This window comes from Pantherophis guttatus, chromosome 4 (genome assembly GCF_059756535.1).
Source record: "Pantherophis guttatus breed Tessera chromosome 4, ASM5975653v1, whole genome shotgun sequence".
Taxonomy (NCBI): Eukaryota; Metazoa; Chordata; class Lepidosauria; order Squamata; family Colubridae; genus Pantherophis; species Pantherophis guttatus.
Window position 1 is genome coordinate 23,548,737 of NC_142066.1, and position 16,798 is coordinate 23,565,534.

Below are 16,798 nucleotides of genomic sequence, written 5' to 3' on the forward strand. Positions count from 1 at the left end.
GGTATCATGATGCCCTATTTTGCTTTTTGTAATTTTTTTGGTGCTTTTTTTTTTTCTAGCTGTACTTTATTTCTTTTTATGCATTTCTTATATTCTTGTTCTGGTGTCAAGATGGCCTGCATAGCATTTTCTTCTCCCATTTTTCTCTTTAACGATGACCATATGACCATAGAATGAGAGATAATTACCAATTACCAAACTGGTCAAATGAGCCTCAGAGCCCCTTGAATTTTGCTCAATGTGATACTTGTCCAGCATCTTTACCACTGTACCACTTTGCTACATTAAGGAATGAAAGACGGTCCCACATTTGTAAAGCTATTTTAATTTGAGTTTCCTCAGAGAATAAAGTTCTTGCAGAGGACTTCAAAGATAAAGGCATCTCCAACTTACCCAACTCCAGTCTTGTCTTGAGTGATAGGGACTACTTCCTTCAGAAATAGCTTCTGCCCCTCAAGATGCCTTCAAAATTAATATTCAAAACTCTTACGGGTTGCAGGGAGGATTAAAGAGGAAGAAGCATTAACAGTCTTCCCTATATCTGTTGAAATTGGGATGGTTAGGTTTCAACAACAGATGTCATAAGAGCTTGGTAATCTCAAAGCACAGTGAAGAAATAATGCCATTTGTTAAAATAAGTAGAATTAATGTGAGGACAGATCTGGATATTCTACAAATGCATCACAACGGGTTGTGGATGAGGAAAAAAAATACATCTAAAGAATGTTGCCAAAACTGGGGGCGAGAGAAAGATGCGATGTAGGCTATCAATGGAAGGAAGGAATCGCAAGATTAAAAATATTGTCCTCTCCACCAGGTAGACCATAGCAGGAAACTAATTAGGGAGTGTCTTATGCCATCTCCTAGTGTTTTCTCATTGTTCTGAACTTAAGAAGGGTTTCAGCTCTTTCGTTTAGGTCAGGGGCAGTGGTAAAATCCAAATTTTTTTACTACCGGTTCTGTGGGCGTGGCTTGGTGGGCGTGGTGTGGCTTGGTGGGTGTGGCAGAGGAAGGATACTGCAAAATCTCCATTCCCACCCCCACTCCAGGGGAAGGATACTGCAAAATCCCCATTCCCACCCCACTCCAGGGGAAGGATACTGCAAAATCCCCATTCCCTCCCCACTCCTGGGGGAAGGATATTGCAAAATCCCCATTCCCACCCCACTCTGGGGCCAGCCAGAGGTGGTATTTGCCGGTTCTCCAAACTACTCAAAATTTCCACTACTGGTTCTCCAGAACCTATCAGAACCTGCTGGATTTCACCCCTGGTCAGGGGTTTCCAATCTTGGCAATTGTGAACTTCAACTCCCAGAATTTGAAATATATATTTTAAAAAACCTGACTTTCTTGATTATCAGAATGAGATTTATAAATCCCATTTTGCATTGAAAAAGGGCTGAATGCAGTCCATACACCATTTCCCATCTTAATTTTTTTTCTCTGATCTGTTCAATTGCATTTTCTTCTTTCCTTAGTTTCTCCAGGCTTAGAGTTACAACTTCATAGATGCATAGATGATCTATATGAGGCTTACTGCACACACAAACTAAGGTCTATGGTTAATAGTATGTGACTTTATTTGTGGGTACCATTTTGTTCTATTTGACCAGCTACAGAGGACCAAAATAATGGTCATTTGGCTTTCTTTCCTTTGAATTTTCTTCTGTTTAATCTATGTTTAAATACAATAAAAGCATAAAAATTAAAAAGGTAAATAAGAAAAAGAAAAGCTATAAAATATAAACAAATAAAAGAAAAAGAAGAGGAAAAAAACCCCAGACTTCAGCTCTTCTTTCTACCAAGTAGTTGTCATCTTACTTTCCCCCTTCCCTCCTGAACATTTTTAACCCCCTCCCAATCCATGAATGTATCAGGTGTTAAAGATCAGGTCCACACAAACAAGTTCAATTACATTGATTTATTGCTAAAAGCCCATGCACAGGAATCTTCTCTACTAACTGTTGGCACCTGCTTAGAGTTAGATAAGGGTCAAAGCACTCAAGGGAGGTTGGATTTAGTTCTTTTGTGGCTGCATAGGATTTCTAGGCTGATACCCCTTTTCACTCCACTTCCAGGTTCTACCATCCCTTCTACTACATAATCACCCATTCAGTCTTTTCTTCTTTCTTTGAATGTTTGTATGAAGGTACTCAAGGTCTCTAGGCAAGGCAAGCCAAATGAATTCTTCCATATCAGCTTGAGAATCAAATTCCCCTGACATTATACATCTAGTTGAAAATTTATAATAATAACAATGAATAAGTAACAATGAATCTCCCCAGACTCGTTCTTATAACTATTTCCTTAATATTTCAGTCTTTACTGAACTTGATGATTAAAGAGATAATCCACAGGTAAGTTAAAAATGTGATTCTGTGTTAGCTGTGTGGGCTGAGAGAAACTGGCTATCAAAAGCCATCTACAGTAATAGGTATTTGAGGCTGGATCACAACCTGTCCCTCTTGGTACCGGTTCAGTGCTTTTCCCACTACATTTCACTGGCTCTCTTTGCAACCTCTGATTATCACTTTCTGGCTGAATTCAATCAAAAGGCTTGCTTTTATTATTGAATCAAACCATTTCCTGGATTGATACAATACATTTCCAACACATCCATCGGATTATGTTCACCCAGATTCTAAACTACAGTAAAATCAATCAGCTGTTGGTCATTCTTTAACTTCTTTTCTTTAGTGCTTTGCGATCTTTTCATTATTTCTTCACTTATGTCACCACTACGATTTTATATCACAAAAATGCAGCATTTATAATTGCTATTCCAAAGTTAGGTGGCATTGTAAATCAGTAATGAGGGATATGCCTATACAGTATTTCATATGTGCTCATTTCTTCTATGTGCTCATGAAGTTAACTGCTTTCTCCATCTAACAGAACAGAATAACAATGTTGGGAAGGACCCTAGAGGCCTTCTAGTCCAATCCCTGCTCAAGCAGGAAACCCTACACCATTTCAGACAAACAGCTGTTCAATCTCTTCTTTAAAATGTCCAGTTATAGAGCTCCCACAACTTCTGAAGGCAAGCCATTCCACTGATTAATTGTTCTCACAGTCAGGAATTTAGAATGATTATTGATCTTTGCAGTTGATCAACTCTTCTGACTTCACCCAAGTATATGTTGAAGGATTATATGGTAAATGTCAACTCTGAAGCCATCTTGTGCTGCCTCGTAGTTGCCATGAAGCCTGAGAGGGGGAAGGAAGGAGGGAAGTAGATAGCCTGGCTACAGTCAAAACAAAACTGTGGGAACCAAGATCATTGAAACAGACGGCTGGTGAAGGAGAGGAGCCTGCTGTCCATCTTCATTGGACATTGTGACCGGTGACAGCTGAAAGGGGGGACTGTTACTCTTTTAATTAGGAACTGTTAGAGTTGGTTTTTGCTGGCTCTCTGATATGATGTATCCAATCCATTACTTGGAACACTGACAGTGCCTTTTGTTTCAATCTCCATAAGTTGCTTCAGAGCACTCCTTTGCATTAGATTTCAAAGGGGAACCAAGGAATCGGCTTGGCTTTCTGAAATATTAGGAAAGGAAGCAATGGTTCCATCTCTTTAACGAGCAAAGCTTTCAGGAGGGAAGTGCAGTGGCTTATCTGAGAAAAACCAAGGAGGCTCCAACATGAACACTCTGTGTTTGTTTCTTTTTCTAAGCTCAACTTAAACATGAGATCAAGAAATCACAATGGAACAGACATCCAGCAGGTAACAGAGTTCATTTTAATTGGCTTCCAGTTGTCTAGGTCTCTGGAAATCTTTGTTTTTGCTCTGCTCTTGGTGGTTTTTCTGTTAACACTTGCTGGCAATTTCACCATCATCCTGCTGGTAGGCTTCAATAAATGCTTCCATACGCCGATGTATTTCTTCCTTTGCAACCTTTCTCTTTTGGAGATCCTTTTTATCTCCTCCATCACCCCTAAAATGTTGATGAACCTTATGTCCAGGAACAAAGCCATCTCTTTCCTAGCCTGTGCTGCTCAGTGCTATTTTTATTTCTTCCTTGGAACCACTGAATTCATCCTCATTGCTGTGATGTCCTTTGACCGCTACGTTGCCATCTGCCATCCACTTCGCTATGCCACCATCATGAATGGTTGTTTCTGCACTTGTTTGGTCCTATTTTGTTGGATTGGAGGGTTCCTTTCTACTATTGTCTCCTTCTGTTTGATCTTTCGATTATCATTCTGTGACTCAAACATCATAGACCACTTTTTCTGTGACTATGGTCCAATGATAACCCTTTCTTGCAGTGATGTCCACGTCCTTTTGAGTCTAGCCTCCATCCTATCCTCTGTGGTACTCCTCAGCTCTTTGTCAATCACTGCTATCTCTTACCTCTACATCATTGTCACCATCTTTCGTATGAAAGCTACCAAAGGTCAACAGAAGGCCTATTCCACTTGTGCATCTCACATCATGGTGGCTTCCATCTTCTATGGCAGTGCCATTTTTATGTACTCATTGTCTAACAAGGAACGCTCTCAGGATATCCAGAAAGCAGTGGCAGTTTTAACTGCAGTGGTCACTCCACTGCTGAACCCTTTTATTTATACCTTAAGGAATGAGAAGGTCAAGGAGACCGTAAAGGATTTTTTAAAGAGAAAGAAGATTCCTTTATGAAGATGCTGGAGGCCCCTAAAGAGCTTTTTCCATCTCCTGCAGGATTGACGCTATTTGAGGGATGCAAGAATATTTGAGTGGCAAACTGGTAACAAATAGGCTATTGATTGCAAAGGTTTTTGTGAAGTGGTTTATTTCCTTATAGGAATTAGAATGGCCAAAAATTAAAAACACATATAACATATTTAAATATGTACCATACAAATTAAATAAACTACTCACAGTTGCCATTTTACAGATTTATTCTGTTTTCCCATATTGAACATGTGTTACTGTGTGGCTAGTTTGACAAAGATTATTAATCTTTTCACAACCTTCCCGGGGCAGTCTGAGAAATTTATAATGGCTTTGTTTTAACTGATAAAGATCCCAGAGTCACAGAGTTACATTCAGAGTTACTTATCTTTGAATCAAAGATTCAAAATAGAATTATAACCATGAATGCTGAGTTACTGTAGATATTTAGCAGTTCTCTAGAGATGATCTGATCTGACATTATCTTACTTTTATTGTACCTTGCTATAGTAAACACGGTCTTTGCACTGGTTATCTGATTCACCAACTGGAGTAATTCCCAGACCAAGAAATCTTATTCATTATGTCCCATGACTTAGTTAGCTCCTATTTGGATTACTGTACACTTGTACGTTAGGCAGCTTTAAAGAACACTTGGAAGCTGTCGATGGCCCACCATGAAACTACACAGGCAATTTTTGACTTTCTACACAATACCTGTATGATATCACTGCTCTGTGAGCTATGCAGGTGTGATTCAAGGTGCTCGTTGTCAGCTGTAGAGTCCTACATGGCATAGAGTCAAGCTATTTGTTGGATTGCCTGTCTCCAGTTATTTCTGCTCACCCTACCATGTTTCTCCTATCAACTAATGTCAGCCTGGTCCTTGCTCTAGAACAGCATCTTTTCAGAGATCCAGGTGGCCCCAAGCTTTATAAACCTTTCATAAAGCATTGAAGACCTGGCTTTGCCCAAGGTACTTGGGCCATGACATTCTGCAAGTTCTGCTAGTTCTGATTGTTATTTTCAACTGTAAGTTGAGAATGATATCTTTGAGTTGGACTGTATTATTCAAATGGTTGGAGTAATTATTGCTTGTTATCACTTTGTATAGCATCCAAGATCATTGCTTTGAAATGGGCAACCATATTAATTGTTTAAATGAATGCAGTGGCGGCTGGTTGGGGGGGCGCTAAAAACTCCAGCCAGCTTGCCTTCCGGACTCTGGACCAGCCACCACAGATGGTAAGCAAGTGGGGGAGGGAGAGGTGGTGGAGGGGTGATACCAGCACGTGGGGAGGGAGGGAAGTACGCGGGAGATCCTACCTGCAGAGGCAGGGAGAAAGGCCAATGGTGCTCATAAGTAAACTGAAGATTAGAGGCAGCAGCCAAGAGCCGGGCCCAAAAGAGGCCAAGCCTTGTTGCCCCCAAGGCAGCCCTTTGGCCAAACAGGCAGGCTCAGAGTGAATCTCCCTCCTGCAGTAGGCTGCTTTCCTCGTTTAATTTTGGAGCCTCCCGGGCAAGGGCAGCCCACCGGATCCAGGCCTGGCAGCACACCCCTGTGTCTTCAGTGTTGAAGCATTTACAACTTCTGGAGGCAAATTGTTCCACTGATTAATTGTTCTAACTGTCAGGAAATTTCTCCTTAGTTCTAAGATGCTTCTTGATTAGTTTCCACCCATTGCTTATTGTTCTACCCTGAGGTGCTTTGGAGAATAGCTTGACTCCGTCTTCCTTGTTGCAGCCCCTGAGATATTGGAACACTGCTATCATATCACCCCAGTCCTTCTTCTCATTAAACTATCCATGTAAATTAGAACACTTGCTAAGCAACCGGCCACTAAGCGAGGACCACTTGTATTTGGTTTGCCTTAAGGGTTCAGAGCTGTATGGAATCTGGTTTCCTTTGACCCTTTGGGGGATTGCAAAAGGTCCGGATGGGGGAATCCTCGTAGGGGGAACTAGGATTGTGACCATCTCGCAAGTCACATGACTGCCACGCCCACCCAGTCACATGACTACCAAGCCATGCCCACACAGTTACATGATGACCAAGCCATGCCCAGGCTTGGTCATCCAGAACTGAACTAAACATAACTAAATCGGAAGGGATTCTGCACATTATCAGGCTGTCCGGAAAACATTTATTCTTTCCATTATTCAGTGCCACCTCCCTCCCCCAACCTATCTCCAGGCCTTGGACCTGCTTTCCCACCCCACAGCATCTTCATATTAGGCCAGCTTCCTCTTCATTGGGTCCCACACTTTCCTCCGCATCACCTGTTACCAATTGCTGACTTAAGATTTACTTTATATCTCCTTCTTGACCATGTGAAGATTTCACTGAGGAAGGAAAACAGACTCCTCCTCCCATTAGCACATTGGTAGCTGTGGAGTTCTGGATTGGAAGTGGGCCTAGTGAATTGTGGCCCTGGTGAAAAGATGCCCCTTATGGGATTGGGCCACAGGACCTTGGGACAATGAGTGGCACAGCAGTTTCCTCTGCTTCTGTAATATGATCTCCAGAAGTCTCTAGATCAAGTTCATAAAGGACAACTTAGAAGTTATATTGCAGCAAACCATCTGGCTTTCCAGGAATAGCTTATGTCAATGGGACACATGGCAAGGTAACTGAGATCCCCAACAACTGTCTCAGTCCTGGTCACTTAAATACTCCCTTATGTCTGGCTAACCTATTCATTCGTTCAATCAATCAATCAATCAGAATGGAGCTGGAAGGGACCTTGGAGCAGGGGTGGGTTATAAATTTTTATACTACCGGTTCTGTGGGCGTGGCTTATTTTGTGGGTGTGGCTTGATGATCATGTGACACTTCTTTAGGATTTAGCAGAGATACTGGTCTACCAGGCTTTTAACTGCTTGCAGAGCTGTACCGGTCTACTCATTTGTTTTTGGAGGCACTGGTCTACTCATGTATTTTTGCAGGCACTGGTCTACTCATTTGTTTTCTTTTACACTGATCAGTTGTAGGGCGGCCCTTTGAAGCCCGCGGTAAGAGTTTAAACAGTTTTTTCCCCTCTAGCTGATAGCTGGGACTCAGGAGGCAGCAATAGATTGGGGGTGGGCAAAATAAAAGGTAAGAATAATGCAGGGGCGGTGGGGGCGGGCGGGGGTGGGGGGCGTGGGGGGGGGCAGGGGGGAAGAACCAGTTCGGTGACATCATATCGTCACCGCTACCGGCTCGGCTGAACTGGGCCGACCCAGGAGGAACCCACCACTGCCTTGGAGGTTTTATAATCCAACCCCCTGCTTAAGCAGGAGATCCTATATCCATGATGGGAAACCTATGGCACACGTGCCAGAGGTGGCACACAGAGCCCTCTCTGTGGGTATGCACACCATCGCCAGCTGCTCTTCTGGTTTCCAGCGTGCCTTCCTTCTACTTACCTTCCTTCCTGGTTTGGTAGCTTTGCTCGCACACGCGTGTGTCACATGCACGCACACACCTTCTGCACATGCGCAAAACCTGTGAATGCGCAGAAGGTAAAAAAAACATTACTTCCTGGTTAAAACCAGGAAGTAATGACACCTGGGCAGCGATCGCTATCGGATTGCCGAACCACAGGGAAAAATCACTACTGGATCGGGCAATCTGGTCCGATCCGGGACCATTTCATCCCTGTCCTCAGGCTTTTGGAAAAGAAGACTGCTAAGTTTGGCTGAATCAGGTGAATTGAATAATTGATAACCTTCCCCCCCCAATTTTTTAAAATTCAGGATTATATTATATATTCCCCTGCCTATAATGTCACTATATCTTTTCAAAGTATTTTTTACACCTTAAACCACCTACTGTTGTAAAAAATAAATTCTCCATATCACTCTTCAGGTTTAATATTTCTACATCTCTTTTTTAAGTGTTACCTGGCCATTAAGTTTTACTTTAAGAGGAAGAACCTGAATATTTTTCAACATGGGATTTGTTTTATCAATGGCTAACTAACAGAAACAGAAGTTAGAAAATTAAAAGCATAACAGAATGACTAATTGGATAAGGAAGGTTAATTAAAATGTATAAGCAAATACTATTATTATTATGTGATCATTATTAATGCTTTGAATATTATTGTTATTATTATTTACTTTATTCATTAAACATGAAACTCAGTCAACTGAACATTCAAAAATGCATCACAAATACCATTGATTGGTGCTAATGATTGATATGGGTTGCTGCCAGCATCCTAGGTATCAACCAAGTACCTTCTTAAGATGTATAATGTTCCGAGTAGCGCAGTTTTTTGCAGTTCCGCTGGTATTATTGCAGGAAGCTGCAATTTGTTGATGTATCTTATAAAATTCTTGGACCTGGTACCAATGACAATGGGTATCACTGTTACATGTTTCATCCATAGCTGTGTAGTTTCAATGGCCAGGTTGCGATATTTCATGATTTTTTCCAGTTCTTTTTCTTCAACTCTGGCATCTCCTGGTACCGCGATGTCAATAAATTGTATGTTTCGGTTTTCGACAACTGTGATATCTGGCGTGTTGTGTTCCAAGTGACGATCTGTCTGTATTCAAAAGTCCTACAAGATCTTCACCTTCTCATTTTCTATAACTTTTTCCACTTTATGTTCCCATGACTTTTTGGATATAAATTGTATTTTTTACATAATGACCAGTGGATTAATTTAGCAACTTGGTGATGTCTATTATTGTTATTATTATTATTGTCATCATAATAATATACTTTATTCATTAAACATGAAACTCAGTCAACTGAACATTCAAAAATGCATCACAAATACCATTGATTGGTGCTAATGGTTGATATGGGTTGCTGCTAGCATCCTAGGTATCAATTAAACACCTTCTTACAATGTATTATTATTATTATTATTATTATTATTATTATTATTATTATTATTATTATTTCTCAAAATTAACTGTACCCAGACAACACACTGTTTATGTAGATATTGAATTTCTTATGTTTAATTAAAAAAGAGAGAGAGAATAAAGAGACTATGGGGATACTGAGCAGGACAGAAATATGCTAATTCAGCTAAAATATGAAGTCAGTTTAAGAATCAGATACTAACAGGGACAGATGAAAAACTAATTAGAAAAAATCTATAACTATTTATTGAGCATTAAAATGGAGGAAGAGCAAATAAAGGAAACAATGATAGTTGGGCTGAAAAGGTTATACTCAAGGGTGATATTGACTTATCTTAGCATACCGGTTTGCAAATTTGAGCAATCACCTCCAAACCCGCCACCTCAGTGGATGGGCAGGAGCTTCTGCACATGTGCAGAGCATAAAAAAAGGACATGATGACATCCGGGCAGGTGGGCGGAGCCACCAGCAGCCACAGCTACTGGTTTGCCCGAACTGGGTAGAGCCGGCAGAATCCCACCACTGGGAATACTATAGAGTTAGATAAATGGCAAAAATTGTGGCATAAGAACTATAAGCTAACAATATAAACTGCATATAAGGAAAATCTATATAAAATGTTTTACAGATGGCATTTTCCATCAGCAAAACTGGCAAAGATGTTTAAGAACATGTCCGCTAAATATTGGAAATGTAATCAGATATCGGGTTCGTATTATCGTATGTGGTGGACACGCCCAAATTGTAAAATATTGGACAAAAATACATACATGGTTAGAAATAATGGTAAAGAAACATATAGATTTAAAACCAGAAATATTTTTAATTAAAAGAAAGAGAATGAGAGAGAGTAAAGAGACTACAGGGATACTGAATAGAACAGAAATATGCTAATTCAACTGAAGTCAGTTTAAGAATAAACTCTTAGATAGGGTTGAAGAGTCTTCTACCTTTTGGTCACTTTTTTTCCTATTCTATAATGCTTTTTAGCATGGCTCATTGGTAAGCCAAGGGATGGTATTTCAATCTACATCCAGATTACTCCATGTGCTATAATGAGTTTTATGCACTAAAACATTATGCTCTTCTTGTCCATTTTCTGGAGAAATGCTGAACTGCCTTGTCCGTTGGTGATGGCAGGGAATACATACTATATGTGCTCCATAAAGAACTCAATTCCACTTTTTAATAAACCTTGTTCCGTGTTCCCTACCGAGAGCTTACTGAGTTCTGGAGAACTAGTAGCAGAAATTTTGAGTCATTCAGAGAACCAGTAGTAAAAATTCTGACTGGCCCCACCCCCATCTATTCTCTGACTCCCAAGTCCCAGCTGATTAGGAGGAAATGGGGATTTTTCAGTAACTTTCCCCTGGAGTGGGGTGGGAATGGAGATTTTACAGTGCCATGCCCACAAGTAATGCCACGCCCACCAAGCCACACCCAGGGAACCGGTAATGAAAAATTTTGAAACCCACTACTGGTGGAAACTAATCAAGGAGAGAAGCATCCTAGAACTAAGGAGAAATTTCCTGACAGTTAGAATAGTTAATCAATGGAATAATTGCCTCTAGAAGTTGTGGGTGCTCAAACACTGGAGGTTTTTAAGAAAAGACTGGACAACTTGATCAGGAGATTAAACTAGAAGACCTCCAAAATTCCTTTCAACTCTATTATTCAATTACTCTATTGGACTATCAAGCATTTTTCTAATGTATCATAATTCCATTGTCTTTCTTGGTATACGCATTCTGCATAGGGGAAACCAGCCATTGTGCATAGGGGAAGCCAGTCAAGACGAGCCCTGGTGGCACAGCAGACTAAAGCACAGTTATTAACATCAGCTGCCTGCAATTACTGCAAGTTCAAATCTCACCAGGCTCAAAGTTGACTCAGCCTTCCATCCTTTCTAAGGTAGGTAAAATGAGGACCCGGATTGTGGGGCAATAAGATGACTTTGTATAAAATATACAAAAGTATGAAGGCTATTGCTTAACGCATTGTAAGCCACCCTGAATCTCCGGAGAAGGGCGGCATATAAATCCAATTTTTTTTTAAAAAAATTGAATAAATGAAATAAAGGAATAGAAATTGGACATCAGAGATCAAGACAGCAACAAGGCAGTAGCACAAAATTCCAGTGTCCATGATATTTCATTGTTAACCTCAAAATAATTGTGATGGAACAAAGAAACTTCATCAACATTATGTAATAACAAAACCAATACATTTTTGTGCTCCCCAAAACATGTACAAGGAATGGTAACTAGTCCTGAAGAAGCTACAATTCTCTGGATTTATTTTATAAGAGTGGAAATTTCCTAGCCTTTTTAAAAATGAATTGATTCCATATTACTTAATGAGAATTAGATTTGGATTCTAAACTCCTATTCTCAGTTAAGGTTACTGAAGGTCAAAAGTGTTATGTATGTAAATTTTGGGCGGGCAGTTTGAATTAACTGACCGTCAGCTGATTGGCTGACCACCACAGCTGCAAGGTATGTAAAGGGATCTGTTTCCCCTGGTCAGTTGCTGGGTTCTCACCCTACAATAAAGAGCTGTTATCACTCACTGCCTGGCTTGCTGCGTTCTCATTCACCCAACTTAACATTGGCGACAAAGGTAGGATTTTGAAGCCAGAAGCCACGGAAAGAGCTGAAGCCACGAGCCAACAAGCGAGCTGCAAACCTGAATCCAGCCAGGCGAGCGAGTGAGCACTTGGAGAATCTACCGACGATATCAACCTATGTGCCACCAGCACCTTTCAACCCCGCGGAAGAGAAGGGATCCTACATGTCCAGCTTCGAATGCTTCCTGGTGGCCAGCGACCTACAGGGGCTGCCTGACATATGGAAGAAAGCCCTGTTCCTGAGCCACTGTGGAGCCAAGGTGTTCAATATGGCCGAGGCCCTATCGGAACTGAACTCGGTCCACACCATCTCGTGGCAGACGCTTCAGACACTGCTGAAGGACCACTATGCCCCAATGCCATCAAAGTATGTCCAACGGTTCGACTTCCGGCAACGGCTGCAGCAGGAGGGAGAATTGATCAGCGAGTACGTCGCTGCCCTGCGCAAGGCCACAAACCAGTGCGAGTACAGAGACCTTGATGAGATGCTGCTAGAACAACTAATCTGCGGAGTGAGAGATATTCACTTGCAGAGGAGGTTGCTTGCAAAGACAAATCTCATGCTACACATCGCACTGGACGAGGTGTGGGTTCAAGAATCCTCATCCAAGGCAGCCGAGAGACTACAGGGGACGATGCAGAACAGAACGGCACAGAAGTCAGCCCCAGTGCACCAGGAAACCGTTGGCACAGGGAGCGAGGGAGAATCAGACAAGGAGATCTGCAGGACTGAACAGTACCGGCAGGATGGCGAGGCCAGCGAGATGCCTGTGCGAGTTGTGGGGGACCCCATCCGCGCCAGACCTGCAAGTTCCGAGACACCATTTGCCGGCAATGCGAGAGGAAGGGGCACATCTCCAGAGTCTGCAGAGCCAAGCAGAACCGCCATTACAAGCTGCGGAGCAACGCTAGCCAATCAGAGAATGCACAGCGGACAAGAACCAATCTGAAGGGTGGCTACAGGAAGAGCGCGAAATCTGAGGATCTCAAGGCCTGCACCATCTGAATCGGCCACACCTGCAAATCCCCCGGGGAGAAGACCTACATGACGGTCGACATCGAGGGGCAGGAGTGCGTAATGGAGATCAACACCGGATCCACATTACCATCATGTCCTGGGACAAGCTAAAGAAGGCCGTCCCCAGCATTCAGAGATGGCAACTATGGCACCAACGGCTGGGACTGCGCGATTACCAGGGGAACCGCATCCCCGTGGAAGGAATCGGCGAGTTCCAGGTGGAGTACGGGGAATTCTGGGTGAAGCTTCCCCTCACCGTAGTCAGTGGAAAGCTCCCAAGCCTCCTGGGCATGGACTGGTTCAGAGCCCTGGGCATGGGATTCACCAGAGTCTGCAACGTGCGAAGCACCCTGAAGGATGACCTGATGCAGGAGTTCCAGGACGTGTTCGACGAGCGGCTCGGCAAGTATGTGGGGACCCCTATCTCCACCTCATTAGACCTTGACCCCAATATTGCCCCCATCTGGCTGAAACCCAGGAGGGTACCTTTCGCCCTAAAGCCCAAGATCGAAGTGGAATTGGACAAATTGATAAAGCAGGGGGAATTAGTGCCAGTCGATCATGCTCGGTGGGAGACCCCAATTGTGACCCCCATCAAGCCGGACGGGTCTGTGTGCATCTGCACAGACTACAAATGTACGATCAACAAGGCCCTGCAGCAGAGCGCCTATTCGGTTCCGATCGTACATCATCTTCTGCATTCCCTAGGGCCAGGCAAGATCTTTGCTAAACTCAATCTTGCACAGGCGTACCAGCAACTGCCGATAGATGGTGCTACCGCAGAGGCACAAACTATAGTAATGCACAGAGGTGCCTTCAAGTGTACCAGACTCCAATTCGGTGTCAGCATAGTTCCAGGATTATTCCAGAGCACCATGGAGCGACTGTTACAGGGGATCCCCGGGGTGGTCCCGTATTTCGATGACATGCTCATCACCACAGAAGACGAACAGCAGGTAGGGGAGAGGCTGAGACAAGTCCTAGGGAAGTTCAGGAGTGCAGGACTAAGGGTCAAACACAACAAGTGCATGATCAAAGTCCCTTCCGTGGAGTTCTTGGGGTACCGGGTAGACGGAGCCAGCATACACCCCACCGAAAGCAAGATTAGGGCGATCCGAGAGGCCCCACCCCCAAAGATTAGGCGGAACTACAAGCGTTCCTGGGACTATTGAACTTTTACGCAATTTTTCTAAGGGACAAGGCAACAGTAGCGGAGCCCCTACACAGACTGTTGGCCAAAAAGTCCAAATGGGTTTGTGGGAAGGCTGAAGCTACAGTGTTTGTGGCTGTAAAGAAACTCCTGTTGGCCGAGAGTTTCCTAATTCAATACAATTCGACACTTCCGTTAGTGCTAGTCTGTGACGCGTCCCCTTTTGGCGTGGGGGCCGTCCTGAGCCATAGACTACTGAACGGTCTAGAGGCACCCATCGCCTACTACTCCCAGACTTTTTCAAGCGCCGAACGGAACTACAGTCAACTTGACAAAGAGGCCCTGGCAGCTGTCTCACGAGTCAAGAAGTTCCATGAATACCTGTTCGGCAGAGACTTCGAACTCATCACAGACCATCGCCCCCTTCTGGGTCTCATCGCAGGGGACCAACCCACCCTGGCAGCCCTATCTCCCAGGATGACACGCTGGGCCATCTTCCTGGCAGCATACTCCTATCGCGTGGTACATCGACCAGGGGTGAGCATGGGCAACGCCGATGCCCTCAACCGTTGCCCTTTACCAGACAGGATAGAGGACTCCACACCCAGAGTTCCAGTCCTGCTGATTGACGTCTTGGACTCGGGGCCCATCACTTCAGCAGAGGTAGCGAGAGCCTCAACCAGACACCACGTGATTAGAAAAATCACGAGTTGGGTTACGAGGGGGTGGCCGGAAAAGACTGAGGGCGGGGAATTCAAACATTTCGCTAACAAAAAGGGCGAGCTGACAATGCAAGGGGGTTGTCTTTTGTGGGGCAATCAGGTTATTGTTCCCTGTGCCTAAGGGAAAAAAGTTTTAAAGCTATTGCATGAGGGGCACCCCGGGATTGTAAGGATGAAGGGGTTAGCTAGGAGTTATGTATGGTGGCCCCTAATGGATAAAGACATCACTGAGTGGGTGGGGAAGTGCCAACTCTGCCAAGAGTATAGGCCAGACCCCCCCACAGCACCGATCAGGGAATGGGAATGGCCCCAGGGTCCCTGGTCCAAGATCCACATAGACTTCGCTGGCCCATTCCATGGGCAGGTATTTATGGTCGTAGTGGACGCCTTCTCAAAGTGGTTGAAGATCAGCCTCATGAAGACCACTACCACCGACGCCATCATTAGGGAGCTAAGGCAGTTGTTCGCCACCCATGGCCTACTGGACACCTTAGTCTCAGATAACGGGCCCCAGTTCATGGCCATGCAGTTTGAGGGGTACCTAGCAGAGTTGGGGATCAGGCACGTCCTCTTCGCCCCATTTCATCCAGCTAGTAATGGATTGGCAGAGAGATTTGTGAGAACAGCTAAAGAAGCCATCTCACGCCTAGGCCCCGGGGACTGGCAGGAGAGGATAGATAAATTCTTAATGGCCCAACAGGCCACACCATGCACCGCCACAGGCAGGAGTCCAGCGGAACTTCTGATGGGAAGGAAGCTCCAAGGAATCCTAGACAGGCTACACCCCAGTTATTCCCCTGACAGCTTCAGAAGGACAGAAAAAAGGCTGAGGGAGTTCACAATAGGGACACCAGTATTCGCTAGGAATTATGGGAACGGGCCCCTCTGGGAAACCGGGACAATCATGGAGGTAACAGGGTCCAAATTGTATAGGATAGACATGGGAGACAGGAGGATTTGGCGCCGACACATTGACCAGCTACGGAAGTGTTGGGCAGCCGACACAGAAGACGCATTCGACGAACCGCTCCATAGCTACCAACAGAACTCTCGAACTAACTCAAACCCGAGTCTAACGGAGGACTTAGCTGTCGGCCCCGAGATCCAGCGCTGCCCCATCGCGGAAGATCGACCAGCCGCAGAAGTCGCCGCCCACAACAAATTCTCGGAGGTTCCATTGGCGGAGCAGGGAGAAACAGGGAGTTCCTCTGACCTGCTTGACGTCACACCTCAGACTGAACTGCGCAGGTCAACTAGGGTGCGGACACGCCCTGGTCAAAGTCACCCTGGAGACTTTGTATGCTAATGTCCACCCCAAGTGACTTCTGGGAGGGGAGGAGTGTTATGTATGTAGATTTTGGGCGGGCAGTTTGAATTAACTGACCGTCAGCTGATTGGCTGACCACCACAGCTGCAAGGTATATAAAGGGAGCTGTTTCCCCTGGTCAGTTTCTGGGTTCTCACCCTGCAATAAAGAGCTGTTGTCACTCACTGCCTGGCTTGCTGCGTCCTCATTCACCTCATTTAACAAAAAGCAATAAGGAGGATTAATAAATTTGCTTCTTTTCTTAATTCCCTAGAAAATTAATTATCAAGTTAAGAATTTATAATAGGGAACTGTTGGTCCACAGAGACCTTTCAGTTTACATTGTTTTATTAAAGGCTTTAAAGAAATTAAGAAGTATGTCTATGGAGTCATCCAGGTCGTGGTTGTCCCAAAGGTGTTTTTACAAGAGGCAATTGGACTTTCTGGTTTTTCTT

At 44.0% G+C, this 16,798-nt stretch overlaps 1 protein-coding gene across 1 annotated transcript; it reads left to right on the top strand.

The window, feature by feature from the left end:
• Nucleotides 1-3,680: 3,680 nt before the first annotated feature.
• LOC117662273 (olfactory receptor 6J1-like) lies at nucleotides 3,681-5,815 on the top strand. Its single transcript, XM_034411598.3, has one exon. It carries the CDS (start codon nucleotides 3,689-3,691, stop codon nucleotides 4,640-4,642), a length of 954 nt encoding a protein of 317 aa, XP_034267489.2. The 5' UTR covers nucleotides 3,681-3,688; the 3' UTR covers nucleotides 4,643-5,815.
• Nucleotides 5,816-16,798: the final 10,983 nt, after the last annotated feature.

What these genes read in the sequence shown, in the direction of transcription:
- LOC117662273 (XM_034411598.3), top strand. Translation starts at nt 3,689, where the DNA reads ATGAGATCAAGAAATCACAATGGAACAGACATCCAGCAGGTAACAGAG.